General features: G+C 40.9%; 1 protein-coding gene across 2 annotated transcripts; it reads right to left on the bottom strand.

Moving 5' to 3' along the window:
* Positions 1-761: 761 nt before the first annotated feature.
* On the bottom strand, positions 762-17,052 carry LOC120688351 (dnaJ homolog subfamily C GRV2-like). Of its 2 annotated transcripts, XM_039970640.1 has the most exons (22): positions 16,253-17,051; positions 15,492-15,722; positions 15,297-15,384; positions 14,656-14,864; positions 14,316-14,417; positions 14,184-14,246; positions 10,630-12,879; positions 10,007-10,369; positions 9,728-9,868; positions 8,575-8,967; positions 7,973-8,464; positions 7,534-7,757; positions 7,084-7,428; positions 6,671-6,959; positions 5,493-5,936; positions 5,064-5,409; positions 4,423-4,766; positions 3,872-4,339; positions 3,192-3,316; positions 2,529-2,652; positions 1,523-1,591; positions 762-1,384 (listed from the first exon to the last, which is right to left on the bottom strand). In XM_039970640.1, exons 1-22 carry the CDS (start codon positions 16,688-16,690, stop codon positions 1,157-1,159), a joined length of 7,776 nt encoding a protein of 2,591 aa, XP_039826574.1. In that variant the 5' UTR covers positions 16,691-17,051; the 3' UTR covers positions 762-1,156. The 2 variants fall into 2 exon arrangements, with proteins under 2 accessions (XP_039826574.1, XP_039826572.1); XM_039970638.1 differs by having other exon boundaries at positions 9,728-10,369; positions 16,253-17,052.
* Between the last annotated feature and the right edge of the window lie 2,842 nt (positions 17,053-19,894).

Below are 19,894 nucleotides of genomic sequence, written 5' to 3'. Positions count from 1 at the left end.
GTTAGGAGTCATGTGTGATTGACAGTCAAATTATCATACAAGGTGGAACAATTTTTTTCATTGTGGAACAATTTTTTTGTTGCTCGAACAATTGAATTTCCACAACAAAAAAATATATTCCAAAACAATCTGACGGATTACACATGTGGCCCGGTTTTAGACCCAAAATAGAGAATCCCATTAGCGGGCCGTCACTGTGACACCTCCGCTCGGGGGTCACACGCGTGACCTGAGCAGCGCTTCCCCCCTCCATTACACAATACCTAGAATGGGCACAGATGATAATAAGTAATCTGGGTAAAATGTTTGGTCAAGAGTTGGGAATCAAGAAAGAAGACGAGATTATTTTTCTCTAGACCAGCGCATGAATCAATCTGATCGTCCAGATATATTCTTTTTTAAAAAACTAACAATTGAACACACATCAATATATACAAATATTACAGACCTTAGTAGACTGATAACATTAGGCACCAGTGGTCTAGTGGTAGAATAGTACCCTGCCACGGTACAGACTTGAGTTCGATTCCCGGCTGGTGCATGATATTTTTTTATCTCAGCAAACAATTACAAATAAATACTCCAAGCAGAGAAGTGTTTTGGTACAACGAGGAACAACATTTATACTACATAATCGAATAGAACTAGAGCCGGTTTCATGTCGCGAACTAAAAAGAAAAATCCTTGGGAACGAAGCTGGAGTAGAACTCGCATTATTACAACTAAAAGTATATAAGGAGTAAAGGTCACACAAAACACAATACCGGGTCAAACGGACAAGAAGAGTACATACCCTCACGTCGTGTCAAGAAGACCATGTAATCCAGAAAAGAGAAGGTATCCACCCAGCAATGAATCGATACACATTTCCAGCTCGAATATTCTATGGACATCTATGTTACAGAAAAGGAGCATGTGCTTTACATGTGTACAAGGAACAACAAACGCAAAACCGACCCCTATGTAATGGAAAACTGTACATGCTATGTACTGAAATGCAGCCTCTGACAAGCTGCTCTTTGGTGGGGTATGGAGGCGCGGGCTGTATTTTGCTTCTGTAACAAGGCCAGTTATGTTCTTCACTCTACAAATCATACCAATCTCAAATGGCCATATCACCAAAAGACATTGTGATTAACAAATTTTGTTTCCCATGCTACGAATGATGGTAAGAATGCCGTCCGCTAGGATTTGTAGCAGCTGATGGGGGAGAGGGAGCTGAAGATGGTAGCCGGACCAATGTTGGTTGAGGCGGGGGTGCTGTAAGGGTGTAGGTGAGTCTTGATGATGAATTCTCGATGAGCCCAGCAACTCCAGCAGCAGAGGATTGTGCGTTGGATGGGAGGAATAGATCATGCTTCTGGTCCTTGTAAGCACCCCATACCTACACAACAGGTAATTGATACTAAAACCACTATTTCTTTCATTTTCTGTTTGGCCAATCACTCATCATGATCACAGATGTAGTATTCCAGATCCTAAATATTTTCAGTGAATTGTGCTGCGCAGGGAAGTTACTTACATCAGAAGAATTAAGGACTTCACGAACTCTAGCACAGTGTGCACCTTCTGTTGCAAATGCATGAAGCACCTGTGTAAATCAAACAGGACAAGGAGTACAAGCCTTGAGATTGATGAGGCCATCCAAGAATGTAGAAATATAACGGGCAAAACTAAATGCATCAAGAATAAAAAAAACTAGTACAATCAAACAGTTCTATGCTCTCAAGATGTTTCTATTTAATTTTTAAAAACACTGCCTACTCACAGGAACTAAGTGTAGCAGAGATGCGGATGTTGCGGTGGTTTTGCGGGCACACAAGGAGGGATAGAGTCCGGAACGAAGTTATTCGGGATAGGGTCGGAGTGGCACCAATTGAGGAGAAACTTACCCAGCATCGGCTGAGATGGTTTGGACATGTCCAACGAAGGCCTCCTGAGGCGCCGGTGCGTAATGGGGTTCTTGAGCGGGTCGATAATGTAAAGAGGGGTAGAGGTAGACCTAAACTGACGTGGGATGAGTCGGTTAAGAGAGACCTTAAGGATTGGAATATCTCTAAAGAGATAGCTTTGGATAGGAGCGCTTGGAGACTAGCTATCAATGTGCCTGAACCTTGAACTTATTTCTTTCGGGTTTCATCTCTAGCCTACCCCAACTTGCTTGGGAAAAAAGGCTATGTTGTTGTTGTTGTTGTTGCTGCTGCCGTCTACTCACAGGAAATATATCTGTCCAATTCATGTCTGAATTCTTCGTGAATTTTGAAGTTCAAAACATTCCAGGCTAAGCATAAAAATGCTGGATCTACAATTTTTCTACAAGTTATAGATACCCAAAACAAGAAAAAAAGGATATTGGTCCCAGTTGGTTATATCATATGCCTACAGAACTTTCGCAATGGATCCAATTTGTTTTTCTTTTCTTGGGAGTTTCAATTCCATATTTTATTGCATCGATCTCATGTTTTAATATACTAATATGCTGAAAAGGCTTAATTGCTTCTCAAAGAACGAAAGAAGCTAACAGTCACCTCCACTGCCAAAACACGCCCAATTGAAGCCTCTGATTCATTCCACTTCATCTGATTACAGAGTCCCTGTCTTCCACCAGCACGCCAATCAAGAATACCAAGGAGCACTTCAACAAGACCAACCCTGTTTTGTTTCATTATGAAATAAATAACAAAGCTTAGCCATTGCAAGACTTGATTCCAAGACTAGGTTGAGTGAATACACAAACAAGGAAGCTTTTGGACTACTGGATATCATTTCGTTTGCTTAAAAAGTCTTAAAAATATGGCACAGACTGATTTAAATACAGAAATAAGAGGTTAACAATATTTGATGTCAGCAGGGAACAAAGCCAACAAAAATGGAATGTTAAGTAATTTTATAACCGAGGGGAAAAAAAGGCATGACCTGAGATACTGGCATACTGCAGAATACTTTGATTTACCATATTAAATTAAACTCAAACAATTTCGCCCCCGCTCAAGTAAATTAACGATTTTGAATTGTGTCACTTCAATATGCATCCTTTGCATGTCTATATAATGTGCCAACACCTATAGCTGTTAAACTTCTTTTTTCGGGAAAATTTAAATTCCATAGTTTTACAAATGTTCTTGACAGAAATTTAGCTTCTAGGATAATTTCACATGATATGCACTATATAGGCATTTCGAGCAGCTTACTTTAGCCCCTGGGCAACAAGAGCATCACGAGCTCGATTACCAGCACCGACTACACGCTTTAATGTTTCCAATGCCAGTATACTTCCACCTTGCCACCCAATTGCTTTCATAAGCAGTGGTACAACCTGCATGACAGTTCAAGCAAGAAAAGATTATGGTGGCACAATGTGCTATGCATTGATCATACAGGAATACAGGATGCTTATTGAGTTCCCCTAAACAGTAGAGAGAATTTATGGATTTCCATGACATCAAGTCAAGCATTTTAAAAAGGATGGAAGTAGTAGTCTTCTAAAAGCAGTAAATGGCAGGGTGGCACCTAGGGCCTAGGTAGGCAAGCCAAGCCAATTTTTGAAACAGTGGTAAATAGTCACTGTGGAAGTTAAGAGATAATTCTGCAGTCGGACTGATAAAGATGCCAGAAGTGAAATCATCACATTAACAGGCTTAAATTTTAATATGAATTCTGAGCATTACAGGTTCTAGACATGATAATTACATTTCAAATCGCTGATTCTAGTATCAAAAAGCTTTTATCACAGGAAACCTATTAGAACAAAGTCAAATCACAAAAGCAGTTACCCTGTTGCATCAACAAGACTAAAAAAACACTGCTCAAAAGATTGAACATGCATTACTCAGAAAGAGTTAAAACACAAATAAGTCAAATAATTCGATACCTGAGGAGTTCCTGCGCTTGTTGCTGCCATAGCTTCTGCACAAGTTGTGCTAGATGCAAGCTGATGTAATACACGCAAACAACTAAGGCGAACACGTTCTTGTGGAGTCTGCACATTGGCCTCAGGTTGACCTGAATTGTCATGTTCACTAGGTTCTGCCTGTGATTCACTTGTTGCCTGCCCAGATGCCATAGTCTCCCTTCGTCCCTCATAGGCCATAGCTGCAACAAGCTTTGGAACATAGCCTAGGTAACCGACATGGTCTGAAAGGGCCGGATGAACTCGTAGCAAGGAGACTAATGCTGCGGACAGCAGCAAAGGAAGCTCTGGATCAACAGCATGTGCTTCATAATGTGTAGCAGCAACAGAGGAGACATACTGATCTAGCAGTCCTTCAAGGAATCTTTTAGGATTTCTCAGTGGAAACTTGGGATCCTTTAGGAAAAGTCTTACATAAATTCCACCAACCTGAATTTGCGAAGCATAACATCTTAGCCAGGGTTACAGAAATATGTTGCACAGGAATAAAAATGTTCTAGAAAACAAATTACCTGAGGTTCATCCTTCATTACATGTTGGCCAGATGCTTGTTCGGGTACATCCCAATCAACAACACAGCCTTTCATCTGCTCTTGGTAGAGGTCTGATGCCATGGTTGCCAACTGTGCAGAAAGAGAAGCTGCCATTGCAGGTGTCCATACTAGTTCAGGAGTTTCCGTTGTTTGTTCAAGAGATGAAATAACTGCTTCCCCAGGTCCATCTTTGATGGCAGAAACCAAACCATCAGGCAAGAATCTAGCAAGTGTGATCGCCACTCTGGGACCATGCATTGGTTGCCCAACAAGTTTGCCCAATAAGGATGCAGCTGCAGCTCTTTGTTGCATAGGGATTTCCTCTACATAGTATAATTAAGTGATTAATATAATGTATGCACATAGATATATAAGGTCATCTAATAAATTAAACATGTATAGATAAAACCCAGTGCACAGCAGTTAAGCGAAGCAAAGTTGAAAAACATTAGAACTTCACTGGAGGTTGGTAAGCATAAGTAATTTTAGCAGGGATTTTATGCATACAATTAATCACTGCTATAGCATGTAGACTGCGAGTATCATGCACATTGTACAAAATAATGGATATAAAGAAACATCTGCTCTATAGTAACAATATAATAAAGTAAAGATCGAACCTTCAAGAGGCAACATAAGCTCGAGAATGTAAACAACACCACCATGCTTGGCAGCAGCCCAGGCAAGCTCTGGGGTGCTGGCTAAAGAATACAGTACAGCAAGTGCTCCATCCCTGCAAGGAGGATTGCAGTGTAGTATCTGAAATAGCAAAATGAGGCTCATCCTTTCTGCAACCATGGCCTCCAAACAAGGAGCATGCTTTGTCAACAGAGAAAGAACACTTAAACAGATTTGCGGGATGTTGCTTTCAGGAGGAACATGCAGTGCAAGGCATTCAAAAAGAGGAATCAGACGCTCCTTGGAAGTAAAAACAGCAGCCAAGCCTGGATTACTTGTCAGAAGATTCTGCAATAAAAAGAGATGGCATACAATTCAGAAAATGCACCTCACACAGAAAAGGTTAAGAAATACTCTTTCAATAGAAGCACCTGAAGTGATGTTAGCCCACTTTGGAGGTATGTAATAACTTTAGAATCTCCATCAGTCCCTGTACTTTGTTTTCCTGATGACCCATCCATTTTTCCATCATCAGTCGAATCACCAACTTCAAAATTTTCAGAAGTAGATGTATCAAGTGAAACATGTTGATGCATCGTATTTTCCTCCAAATTAATGGAATTCCACTGTTGCACTAATTCTGCTATAAATTTAAGCAGAGCAATGCAAAATTCTTCCTGATCACTTATTTCAAAATCCGGCTGATTGTTGTAAACTCTCAAGTATACATTACCAACATTCAATTCTTTTGATAAAGATTCATAGGTGAAAGATTGTGATTCTGTCAAATCGTATGAACCATCAGGGCCTTGACTAGCATGCTGCTGGTCTACAAATTTGAGAAGCTCCCCTCTGGTGGTAGAATTCCATATGATCTGAAACAAAAGCAAAGTTGTTTGAGCAAAAATTTATCTGTGAATAACAAACTAGGAGTAGTGGATTTTGTGAAATAATTTTAATACGAGTATTAGACAGAAAAAATCTTTTAATTGCACACTGAGGCTATACACAGCATGTATTGAAGAAGCGAATCATATATTCATATTACACATGTATAGCCAAACAGAAGTTGGCTGTAGCAAAATACTTGCATAAGTTGTGCCATAAGGAACAGAGTATGCTCACTATGACAATTATAAATTGATGAAGCAAATAACACACTACTGTTCTGAGAGTATGCATCCATGACTATGAAGCAAATAATACCCTGCCAATCTGTCAGACTTACTATTAAACAAGGAGTAGGGAGAACATGACTATGAAACTGTCCTTGCTACGTTTTCAAGCTGGAAATAATTCATTATATCCACTCTGACTATAATTCCCTAAACTGCGTGTGCATAACCAAACACTATTAAACCACATACATATATGTCTTAGCAATATTAATTACATACGCATTCTGATTATAATTCCCTGAACTGACTTCGTGTGCATGACCATACACTCTTAAGCCGCTTGTGTGCAAGACTATATAGCAAGCTGCTAAACATACAGCAGACCATGGAGGTGAGTGGTGACTAGCATACGAGATGCATACATTTACATGATATATTTTATTATGAAATCACAGTGTTCTAGGCATAACAATTGAAATAGAACCCATTACCTCAGGTGACTCCAAATTTGAATTTAGATTCGATAAGAGCTCTTTAGGTGGGTGGTTTCTCAGCATGTCAGCAAGCTTTGGAGTAAGAAGTGCCTTTAGAGCATTGTATGCAGGTTTGTTAGATGGGCAAGATATCTCAACGCTACTAAGACCGCAAAGCCTAGACAAAGCCTCAATTGCACGAACAGCATGCAAATTTTTCGCAATCTGCACCCTTGCACCATGTGCCTCACTTGTCTCATTCTCTTCTGCTGTTGAATCGTATTGAAGCAGTAGGGGCAGCACATACCTACAAGTATATTTCAATTAGATACATCAGAAACATCTGTTTATCTCCTAATGTATATCATAGTTCGGTTTACTATCTAATTTCCACAATAACTGAAGAAGCAATAAGCATGGCAGGAAAGTACCATAAAAATCCAGCCCTTAGCAGAGCATCTTGCAACTCAGATGACACTGAAATATTAGCAGATGTCAGCAGCGCAGCATCCACTGCTGAGGGAACAAATTCAAGTTCTGTACAGTGCACAATGTCCTCAACAAGGCCACCAAACTTGAGAATCTCAACTCTTCCTGATTCAAACTTGCTGAGAACGGAGAAGGTATGCATTATGTTGGTGACTATTCTTGCAGCTGGTTCATTTGCCAATGTCGTGGGCTGAACAATGCACATACAGCGGGAAAGTAGTGTCGCCAACAAGGGGATACCACCATCTCTTATAAGTTCTTCTCCATTTAATGAAGAAGACGCACATCTAGCAGAACATTACAAAAAAACATCAGATAATGGATATCGAATCCGAGTGAGCAGTTTTTAAGAAAATGTATAAACACAATAAATTAAGTCTGTACTAGCTTACGTCAGCCAAATTAGCTCCGAAGCAGCTATAAGAAGAGGGGCCCTATCAGATGAAAGAAAATTGCTGTCATCCTTATCTACAGTGACTGCATTTAGCAACATTGGATAACCAGCATATTTAAATGGTTCCAAGACATCTCCATATCTCTTGTACAAGATACATTGTGCCTTGAGCAACAGTAGCAGCCTCCAGGCTTGTGGTCCCTGCAATCCCTGCATACTTGCCTGCATGTATAGATGATATATTCACTGTAAATAGTCAACAATGTGAAAATATGCCATAAGGGGCTCACTAGTTTGCACATCACTACCAATTCATAGGAAAAGGTGCTCAAAAGGTGCATAGGATAAAAAATAACAGTGTAGGCGACAAAACGAGAAGGCATGAAAAGATAGCATGCATCAGTGGCTAATAATTGGCCATATGAACAAAGGAGCACCTGCAATCGCTCATAAGCCTTTTGTACAGCAACGAATTTCTCTCTTCCCTCAGGGTTCTTGTCTGGATGGTACTTTATTGCTAGCTTACGGTACTGGCGTTTAAGCTTCTCCTCGTCAATATTTTCAATTTTGTTTCCAGAATTAGCTGAACTTAACTCAGAAGACTGCTTGCTACTACCATTCTCACCAACCACAAGATCATCAAGTGATATCTCCAGTATCTTACAGGCTTCTTCTTCAGACAAATCCATTGGACGACGAGTTAACTCTTCACGCCACATTACCAACAACGATTGCAAAAACTCCACATGCTCAACAATGGGCCAGTTAGGAAACCTAATCTCATCACATAGGTTACGGAGGTAGTAACGATGGCACCACATCTCATCTTTCAAATTCGGGTAAGTCACAGGTGGCATAGGAGCATAATCATACAATGAATGGCAATGTTGTGCCAATTTCTGAGGAAAATCACCGAGATGCTGCAGGACCTGCAAAAAGAAATCAGATGAACAACATAACTTGAAAGGGGATTATAAAATCTCAAGACATGAAAGCAAATGTTTTAACAAATACCAATAAAGGGGTATAGGTAAAAGACCTGATGAATAAGGTTTTCTGCCCGCATCTTGTGAGTCCATATAATTTCTGGTGTGTCAGAATCCGACACCATTGCACCTGCAAAGGCAGAAGGGCCACTACGTTCCAAGACATACAATAAAGATTCTGGGAGCAGTCCACCTAGTACACTACGTTTTGCCAAAGGCAAAGATGATGATACTGCTGCTTCTTCACCACCATGAAAAGCTTGATAAGTATGTGTGGCTGAAAACAATTGTGCAATTGATAGGAGATTTGAACCAGGATAAGCTAATGCAAAGTAAAAGGCGCCCGTACTATATAGGCGTATCATAGCTTTAGGGTTTCTTGTAACAATAGCCTTAAGTAATGAGGCAGCTGCTTCAACAATGCTTGGTTCCCCAGTAAGCATAACCTATACAATTTCAAATTGAATTTCCTTTGTCAGTGTCAATGAAATTATTGGAAACAAATAGAAATATATCTAAAAATTGAAAAAGAACATTGAAGGGCTGAATAAATTTATCACAAAAGGAATGAATTTTACTAGTGTGAACAAAGAGCTTATCATAAAGACAACTAACAAATACATGTATTCTATTGCTGATGGATATACTAACAGGTTTACTGATTTACAATTTATTAACTCTATATATTTTGAGGAAATATTACTTGTGAAAGCAGAGCAATGGCTGCATTCTTTTCAGCTATCGGTATATAAATCTATTAGTTCCTGTCACTTATATGCTGTGTTATCTAATCCCCATTATCAAGTTTCAATTATCCACTGATGGTATAAATTGTTTTTTTGTTTGACCATGAAATTATTAGAAAAAGAGAAAAATAAATCTCAAAACCTGAAAAGGAACATCGACGAGTTGAATAAATTAAGCACAAATTAAAGAATGAAATTACTGGTATGAAGAATAGTTTATCATAAAGACAACTAACCATTGTATGTATTATATTGCTGATAGCTATACCAACAAGTTTAAAAGGGAGTTACAATTTTAGTAACTCTATATATTTTGAGGAAATAAGCAGAGCTTAATGGTTGCATCTATTAATATGAATCTATTAGTTACTGTCACTTTTATGTTGTGTTTATCTAGTCGCCATCAACAACTGATGACAGAAATAGGAAAAAAAAAATAACATTTGAAGCTAGAGAAAACCTGCGCCACATGAGGAAGGCATCTTGGACTCGACAATATACGTTTCACCCTAGGAGTTGGGGTTACTATTTCACCTGCGTCATCAAGATCAGAGTGTGCTGACGCCATACTGTGCAATATAGATAATGCAGCCTCCCCAATCTGTAAACAAGATACATTTTCTAATTTATGAGAAGAAAATTTGTGCTTGCTGAGAGCTGACTGTTGAAAAGGTGGGAAAGTAGAAGTACGTTGTGTGTGTGCGAGCAAGTGCCTCATCACAGGATGTAGATTCAATACCTGAGTAGGAGTCAGGACAGGTACTCTTACAGAAAGTGCCCAACGTAGTTCCCGTATGTCACGTAACCTTTTCCAGTCAGACATACCAGAAGCCCAACACTTTGTTGTCCAATCAATTGACTTCTTTGACCATAGCCTTCTTATTGCATCTTTTTCAAGTGGCCCGACTTGTGTGCCATCTTTATCAATGTACATCCACTCTTTTGAAGGTTCCATAAATGCGGTTGCTGCAATGAGGTTAGATTGCAAAGGAATAGCTGTCCGCTCAGATGTTTCATGCGCAACCGTAAGCAAATCAACAGCCAAAACACAGCCTCCAACCAAAACACATGCTTCAACATTTGAAAGGTCATTCATCAAGGCCTACAAAAACAAGGAAAATTGAGGGAGAAGATTTCAGATTTCAATGGTATGCCACGCCAGCAAAGCCATAGTAATAATGGTTCTTGACAATAATGTCCAAAGTTAATGCCATGTCCCAAACTCTAAGAGATTTATGGATTCTACTGTGCAATGCCAAGATGAGACCACATAAAGAAGCTTGTTGACATTTACATATCTAGCATCTCTTATGTCATCTTACTATAAAATAAGAGAGAAAATGACAGTACAAAGCAACAAACCTTTAATAGTAGTAGCAAACGATGCCTCAATGCCCTATCATCTGTTCTGTCTAAGAGAACAGTAATATGTGCAGTGCCATCAAAAGGTCCAATAATTTTATAATGTTGCTCATAAACTATTGCCATTGCCCTTGAACAAAGTTCTCTTACAGAAGACCCTCCGCCTCCACCAAAGCCATCTAATCTTCCCATGTCACACCAATCATCTGATGAACCTAACTCATCAGGAACTGCACCATCCACAGTAAGACCAATATCTGCATCACACAAAAACCGATGGTATAGAGCTCTAAAAAAGGCAACAGGATCACGCAGTGGAAAATCCTGTGCGCGATAGTTGCTCCCACTTTCAAGCAGCAGCCGCAAATAGTATTGCCCCACACAGACTTCTTTGGACAAGCTTGGGTAGCGAACTGAATATTCAGCATAATTCCAAGAAATTCGAGGTAAATTGTCACTACCACCAGCATCCTCAGTGACTGAAACTCCAGGGACAATGTCATCAGTTCTTTCTTTCTCAACATCAAGGTTATGAACTTCAGCTTGCAGTGCTTCCTTCAATTCCTGTCTGGTGCGCTCATTCCATATCAAATCTGCTCTGTTGTGATCTAGACTGAAAGCCCTCCAAAACCCATACCAATTACATAGGAGCCTGCCAGATCCTACAGGAGTGCTTTCCACCACAACTTGTGCAGGGACTGAAAAATCTGAATGCGATGAGCTGATAAGATTGCCATTGGCATTGGAGTCCACTGAATAAACATGTGAATCCAACTGTGGTGCCCCGATTTGATGATTATTTTCAGAAAGGGCCTCAGGTGCAGAACCATGTGGAACTGAAACTGCATTAGAAGGATCAATATTTATACCTGCCAATGGGGAGTGGGCAGAAGAGTACTGACCAGCATGCCTCTGATGGACATCTGCTCCTCCATAAGTACCCACACTGGTGTGTCTGAAGAGTTCCCCATCATCAACACCATTGGAGGGTAGCCCCTGTTCTTGTGCTGCCATACTTTTACTCCCACGAGCCCTCCTCTGCTGAAGTATCCGTCTCTGCCTTCTGCTTAAAGGTGCTTCATCATACTGGCTCTGCGAATCTTCATCTGACCTTGTATGAAGATAAGCAACAAGTCCAGGAGGAAGTATTCTTGATAGCAAATCAAGAGCAGGTTGATAAGAATCAGCCCAAAGAGCAACAAGTTGCCGACTAACATCACGTCGTTCACCAGCAGGAAAGAAAAAAGCATTTAGCAAATGCCTCAGAAGAGCACCATCCTTCAAGGCAGCATCACGCATGGACTCTGCTGCTATCGCATCTTCCTCAGCAATTGTACGCATAATAACAGAAATAGTCTCTCGCACACTTTCTGCTGGATGTGCAAATAATGCAAACAAACGACGGCGCAAACCAGCAACTTGACGTAGTAGCTCAACAAATGTAGCATGTTGGGTTGTTTCACCATGGGGTTCACAAAGCATAGCTTCAAGGACTTCCACAACGGACAGAGATAATAATGGTGAAACTGATATTGGCTTCAACCTGTTAACTAGGACTGGAACATAAATTGGCTGCGAGAACAGTACAGATTTTGCATGCATGTGGGTGGCATGGGATTCTCCCCTTGTATCCACTAACATGGATATGTGGGTGGCATGGGATTCTCCCCTTGTATCCACTAACATGGATGCATCACCAGGACCACCACCAATTAGCATAGCCACAAGTCCAGAAGCTTCAGCTGCCACTCCCTCTGAACCATTCCTAAGCAAACCCATTATTCTCGCAACAGCAGCAGGAAATGCCAACACATGTGATGCCACACTTCTTGATGTAAGTAGCCTGCGTAAGCAAGCAACGAAACCCATTATAGTTGCTGCTGCTTTTGGGGATGGAGGCGGATGAGGAGAAGCATCAGTGGGAAAGCCATGTTGTGGGTTCGGAAGAAGACTGATTAAGGCCATTAAGACCACTTCAGGTACTTCAATATTGACGGGCACTCCAGTGTATGGTACACATGCATTAAACTCCCTTATTCTACGCCACAATCTGATTTTTGCTCCAGGAACAGTGTCAGATGATGCTACAGCCTCTTTAGCAACTGCAGCTAAATGTTTGATATGCATGGTAGCAGCCTCCATGTCAAAAATACCATGATGGGGCATCTGATGATGGGCTACACCACAAGGAGGATCTATCCGATGCCCAGGCATCGTTAACCTTGGTAGCACTGGAATTGCACACTGTCTCTGAAAACAATGAAGTGGAAGGAAAAATGAGACACGAAGACAGGTGAGCATCACAGAAAACACATGCACCATGACTCTAAGAGTATAGATTAGGACTTTGCACTCATCTGCATCGCACTATTCCATGCTTAAGTCCATGAAACTCAAGGGCACAAGGAAGATCAATGCAAATACTAAAATGGACCTGCATAACAGTCTAATGCACCGTTTTGCTGCGCAGCAGGTCAAGATTAGATTTCACCGTTGATGTACAATTTGCAATTACTATACAGAAGTTGTGATTATGTCAAAAATGGAAATGTTCGACAGAATTATACACACACTAAAATCGGAACATGTATGGTCCTTCTCCAGGTATGTTGGTCATTGTACTCATCGAACTTAGTGAGCATATTGGTGTTCGCAAATAAAGAGTTGTTTTAGGTGTCACACATACATTTGACACCGTACTATTCATCAACTTCTTATGTATGTGTAACTGAATGAATCAAATTACAGATTGTTCCTAGTGTGTGGTGAGTCTGGACCTTTTTTATATCTAGGTGTGTGTTGTTTGTGTGTCTGGGAATAGGCTCCTCTCTCCTTTGTTCTGGGAGCAGACCTTGCCTCTCCTTTGCATTTTTTTGTCTCTCTCCTTAATAAATGACATGCAGCTCTCCTGCGTTGTTCAAGAAAAATATACAGATTGAATGCTCACGCAGCAGTAAATGCACCTTAGGTCCTAACCACATGCAATGGTCTCGCTTGGGCTCTCAAACTTAGAAATTGCATACTTTGATCCCTGAACTTACATAAGTGGGTCCATAAAAACATCCCACTCCATTTTAATTGGCAATTGAAGATGACACATACCACCTAAAGCTGAATCCTAGTCAAAGTTCCACGGCATGCTACATAAAACTGCTATGGAAAATGGCTTTGGATTTTAAGTAAACTTTTATGGATCAGCACAACTCGTATAAGATTTTAATGGTTTTAATGTCAGTCAAGTATCACATGATCATTAGTCGGCAATCATGTGCGGTTTGGACCTTTGTTGACACACAATACAAGTCTTGGCACCTACATGTGAATTCTTAAGTTTGGATAGCTAGGTGACATGTACACATAAATTTAAGGGCCTATGCGTCTATGTCACACTTCAATCCTGAAGAGGATGCATGCCCTTTTTTGGTTAAAATGCATGGCTTAGTTGTGTGAAGAAAAGTACAGCTGCCTGTTAATGACCTTGAATTTAGGCGTCAAATATACCAAGGCAGTATGACCTCAAGTGGGGCATAATTGAGGGAAAAAACAAAACATACCTGGGTTTGTAAAACATCAAGAACTGTTGCAAGTAGGTTATCACGAGAAGTGCTAGCATAAACCTGCGAGAAAACATATAAGAATCAGATTGTATTCCTTGTAATGGGATAGAGACCTGCATGCATACTTACATGAATTGGGCAACCATCATTGAATTCAAATGCAAACATCTGCGGCTCTTCTGCAAATCGAACAAGAGCATTTACTGCTGAGAGAGGTCGGACAATGACTGCCTGGAAAGATAGTTCAGTGAAAACAAGTAAGAACCTGGCATGCTGAAAGCTGGGGGAAATATGGCAAGCAATCTAGGAAAAAACAAATTCAAGGGAGAAAACATTATGATGTGTAAATTCATAGCACTCAAAATTAACAGCCATTATTTGGTTTGTCAGTGGCTACAAGGTAGGATGTCCATATTATGTAATATAGAAAGTTTAACAATTCATACAAAAACGAGGACAAAATGTCTACCTCGTAGTTCTCTGGACGCCTTTCAACAAGTGAAGTGTTTGTAAGAACAAGCAGACGAGAGACAGAATCACCCTGTTCTCCAAGCCCACCCCTTGGTCCAACACCTAAACCTAAGCTCTCAATACTAGCAGTGCCATGTGCAGCAGAACGTAATCTTGTTACTGACCATTCTCCATGTCGAGTTTCAGCAGCTCCAACTGCTTCCATAGCTGGGATAAAAAGTCCACAGGCAAATAAAAATCAGAAGATCAGAGTCCCAGGCTCACAGGTAATAGACAAACTATGACTGTTGAGTTTTCAATCCTTTCATTATACGAGAGAATGCAGGATCAGCAATTCAGCATTCAGCAACACAGATAAATGTGTAGCTAAACCATGAGATACATGTGGATTTTGTTGATCAACCTGATGCTTGAAGGTGATATTTTAGCTCATTCACTTCATTTACTTCTAGAGAAATTAAGATGTTGTGTAGCTACAAAAACATATGGAAGGAAAATTGGAAAAGACACTACTGAAGCTAAGAAGACATCAGATAGGTATAGAAAAGTACCATCATCTCAATAGTCAATACCTAAATAGATTCCCCAATAAAATACAGTACATGTAAACTCCAATATCACCGGAGATACAGTCCCTACCTCTTTTTGCTATGAAGTCAGATGCTTTCATTGACTGAGAATTGTCCACAGATAATGATAATCCAATCCTTGATCTGGCAGTTTTTGTCTGAACAAGATAGCTAACATCAGGAAGTTGCAAGCACTACAAAATCTGTATCACTAGACAATATGGGTGGAACCAGAAAAAAAAAAGATGAGAACAGAAAGGTGTACCAAATGAGATATAATTGCAGTGTTTGTAGTGCCTGAAGCAGCCATAAAAGCTTTTGACTTCCTACCATAAAGGGGGCATAGCACAAACCCTCCACCCTCAGTAGTCTTCCTCCCATAGCTATCCCCCAAGAGAATGATAGCAGGAGAATTCATATCTCTGAAGTCCAAGCACCAGCGCATATCACCAGAAGCCTCAAGGAGCTCAACACCCACCGAAGTGACCTTAAGTTTCTACAGAATGTTCACATATAGTACCAGGTATCAAAATTGTGATGATTAAACAATAAATCCCTTCAATACAACATTATGTGAGTACATCATAGAAGATGAGCTCTGCAATCAGCTAGGTATCTAGACCATTGAAGCGACACACTAAAATCACAGCACATCGTGGCACAATTGGATAGTAGCATTTGATTTTTCCCATTTTTCCTACAGTCAGAGATCACAAAAATCTGAGCAAGGATTATGATTGTGCAAATATGTGCATTATCTTCAGGAGTTCTGCTTGAATTGATATAGCTTCCTAAACTAGGTAAGAATCTGAAGGATGGTGAAATTCAACAGCAATATAGGGGTAAGTAGTAGATGAGATTGGGCATGGGAGCATCAACTGACCAGCACAGAGTTGTACAATAAAATTACTTACAGAAATTCAGCCTTGCATTGCTATTTCGTTGTTCACAGTAGCACAACATAGTAGACAGTAGCGGGATGCGAAGTTGATAGTAAGGGTGGATTCAGTAAGGGGGTGGGCTTACGAAGGGGGCCCACTCATGGGTTCTTCGGCGGAGGTGTAGGACGGGGAAGTCGAAGGCGGGGTGGACCGGGCGGAGGCGATGGAGCTCGGTGAGGATCCCCGGGCGGAGCGGGGACGAGAAGCGCATGGGCTTGAACTTGCCACGCCCATCGGTGCGGACGGCGAGCGCGAACTCGTCGGTGGCGCTGAGGGCCTCGGCCTGGTCGAACTCGGGGCCGGCGTCGTAGGAGTTGGTGAGGTTGAGCGTGGTGGGGTCGAGCGTGACGACGCCGGAGGTGGCGATGCACAGGATCCGGCGGTACCTTCCCCTCCACGAGTGCTTGACGACGAGGTACCGGGCGAGGTACTCGGGCTCCTCAGCGACCACGGCGGGGGCGGCGGCGGAGGCCGCGGCCGAGGTTGCCGCCTCTGCGGCGGCGTGGCGGCTGGCGAAGTCCATGGTGGCTAGGCTCGGGGCGGCATTAGGTTTCCTCCACCAGGGTAGGGAAGGGGAGGAGTGGCGCGAGTGAGTCGCCCCCAGCGCGGCTGCCGATCTCGAAGGGACACGAGATCCCCCTGCTGCTGCCGCCTCGACGGTCGCCGGAGGAGGGTGTTCGCCGGCGCTGCGGCTGGGATAATCGTTGCCGAGATTTTGTGTTGCGCGAGGGTTCGTGCTGAATGGTTGATCGATCGATCGATCGATCGGTTGGTTGTCTCCTTTTCCAAGATGTTTTATTGAAATTTTCTTTGCGTTTTCCAAGCTGTTTCTAGCTTCCGATCTCGATTTTATTAACTTCTGTGTACGTGGCCTTAATAGTGAAGGCAGCGTTCGTGGGGAGAGAGGGATCCTTCAGAAATCAGGAGGACTTGGCTTCCGTGTTTGGCTTCAGCACGAGTGAGGTTGCGTTATTTTCTTGTTAAAAAATATCTCTATATTTCTAAGGAGATCTATTTTTTGGGTTCGTCATTGACTTTAGTTCGTTATACTTCTCATTTGATGCGGAATTGGAAGCAGACGGAACTTATAAAAATTTAAAGTATCAATTCCTTACTGAGTTTTATTTGATTTCGTAAATAGTATGTAATCTCACCCGCACAAAAAATAGTAGAAAATCTCTATCTCTACTATTTCTAAAATTTCTTGGTCCGTCAATTGGAATGCTAATTGGAACCGGACAAATCAATCATATCGAAATTCTAATTGAAACCCCAATAAATTAATTGAAAATATATTTAGAACCAGAACAATGAATAATGTCTCTCATGATTAGGACATGGTCCGTACAGAAAGTGAAAGAGTATAAAGGTAGAGATATTACGTAAGTCTATTATATTACTCGTAGCAACACACTGGTATCATGCTAGTGATAATTAAAAATACATAAACATTGAATGGATTATAAAGTAACCACGCAGTACATTTATTAAAAGTTAAATTGAAGCCTCGTTACGGGAACAGTGATGGTTACATTAACATCATAGGTTTTATGTGTCAAGTGTAAATGGCCACCAAATCTACACGTATGGTTTATAGACGTTGCAATATGCACCATGCTCATTACTTTTATTTTCCACCAAGTGGTTATCCGACTATTGTAATACATTTTCGCTCTAACACTGATCCGATCTCGAACTAATTCGAATATTCTAAAATATTCATATCCGTGTATATTCGATCCGCCTCGTATGGTCGAGGATATGGAGAAGGTATTATCCGTTTTCCTCTGATCTGATCCAGGGATAAGAATGATGAGTTGAGAGTACAAATTTGATTTAGGCTATTTTAGTTGTGACTTCGATTTAGCAGATTAGAAAAAAAATATTAGGTAATATTTGACAAGCCTAAACAATAAAACAAATGTAATCTGAAGGCTTTCGTTTTCCATGCTCCAAGAGGGAATGAGATGAATTTATTTGAGTATCCGTACTCATCTTCCTCTCGCTCTAGTTTACTAGTTTACGAATTTTGGTTTATCATTTCTTGGCGGGGATTTTCTGGTTAGCCTTAATATAAATCTTTCACGTTCGGGCCTTCCAGTAGCTGAGATGGCAAATTTGTGTTGCTATCAAGGTGCCATTGTAATTTGCTGATGCTTGTGGGTCCGTCGGCTCTCCGCGCGTATTCCTTCCATCCAGAAACATGCAACTCCTGCTTCCTAAAAAATCAAACAATTTCAAATTTGATCAAATTTATATAAAGCTAATAAATATATACATGCAATGCTACGCTTGAAAAACAATATATATATTATTGCCCAAGATGCGACCCCTTCTCGAATTTCTCATGCATCGCTAAGTACCGGGTTCCATCCACTTCTCGCATGCACGAGAAATTTGAGAAGGGTTGGCGACAACCCGCCTCCAACCGCTTTGTCCACATCGAACCCCGAATCCCGTCCCTGGAGTTGGGTATTCGATTTTCTTACCTTCTTCTTTTTCTTGTTACTTTCTTTATGAAGTTACTCGTTATTTTCCTCTTTGTTCTTAGAACTAACAGAGAGTGCTCTCGATTTATGCTAAATAGAGAGGCCTCTCCGTGTAATTTTACTGGAATGCAAAATCTCGTTTATAAGGGCTGGAATTTTTAAGATGGACCTATGTATTTCAAATGCTCCCGAATCTCAACATGGGTCGTTAGCCTTGCTGTATGGCCAAAGGCCCAGCTCACGGTCTACATGCAACACAAAATTCTCCAACCTATTCATACGTGCAAGTAATACAACAAAAAATCTTAGGTGGCCTATGATTTTGAGATATGAAAATGTTCAACCTGGCTTTACTTGCTAGGCAGGCTTGGCGACTACTAGTTCAGCCACAATCCCTTTGTGCTCGTCTTCTAAAGGCAATTTATTTCCCATCAGGTGATTTCGTTAATGCAGGGTTGGGGAGCAACCCATCAAAGACATGGAGAGCAATCTGTGATGGGTTGTAGGTTCTCAAATATGGATTGATTAAAAGGATTGGTGATGGTGGAAGCACAAATATATATGGGGCTGCAACTGATTACCAGGAACAAGATTGATGCGACCTTTTATATGCATATGAACACAATCCTCCAACTCAAGTATGTGAGCTTACCAAGTTACCATACTTCAATGTCTTGGAGAATTGATATAATACAATGTTAATTCATTCAGATGGATAGTGAGGCCGTTCTACAAATCCCATTGAGTCAAAGGAAACAAGCTGATTGCTGGGCATGGTTTCATGAAAAGAGTGGCCAATTCTCTGTTCGATCAGCATACAAGATGTTGGTTCATTCTCGAAAAGTGGAATAAGATTACTTTGAGGCAAGAGCAAATTGTTCATATGCGAATTCTAGTAAAAAAGATTGGAGACGTTTGTGGGATTTAAAATACCATCCAAGATCAGACTCTTCATTTGGCGATTAGCCTTGAACTCTATTTCTACAGACTACAGCCACTGTACTTAAGAGTAGAAATATGTTAGAGTTAACCATATGCAGAATTTGTGGAGCGGATGAGGATGACTAGGTGCATGCAATTTTGTAATGCATAATGTCTAGCCGGATGTGGGCCTTGATGGATGAAGATGCTACTGAAATGAATGCATTATTATGTATTACTGATCCAAAATAGTGGATTTTTCATATATTAGATAATATACCAGAGGAAGACAGTACTAAAATATTGGTATTATGCTG

This window comes from Panicum virgatum, chromosome 9N, assembly GCF_016808335.1.
Source record: "Panicum virgatum strain AP13 chromosome 9N, P.virgatum_v5, whole genome shotgun sequence".
NCBI lineage: Eukaryota > Viridiplantae > Streptophyta > Magnoliopsida > Poales > Poaceae > Panicum > Panicum virgatum.
The sequence above is the reverse complement of the archived record's forward strand: the minus strand, read 5'-3'. Positions and strand labels throughout refer to the sequence as shown.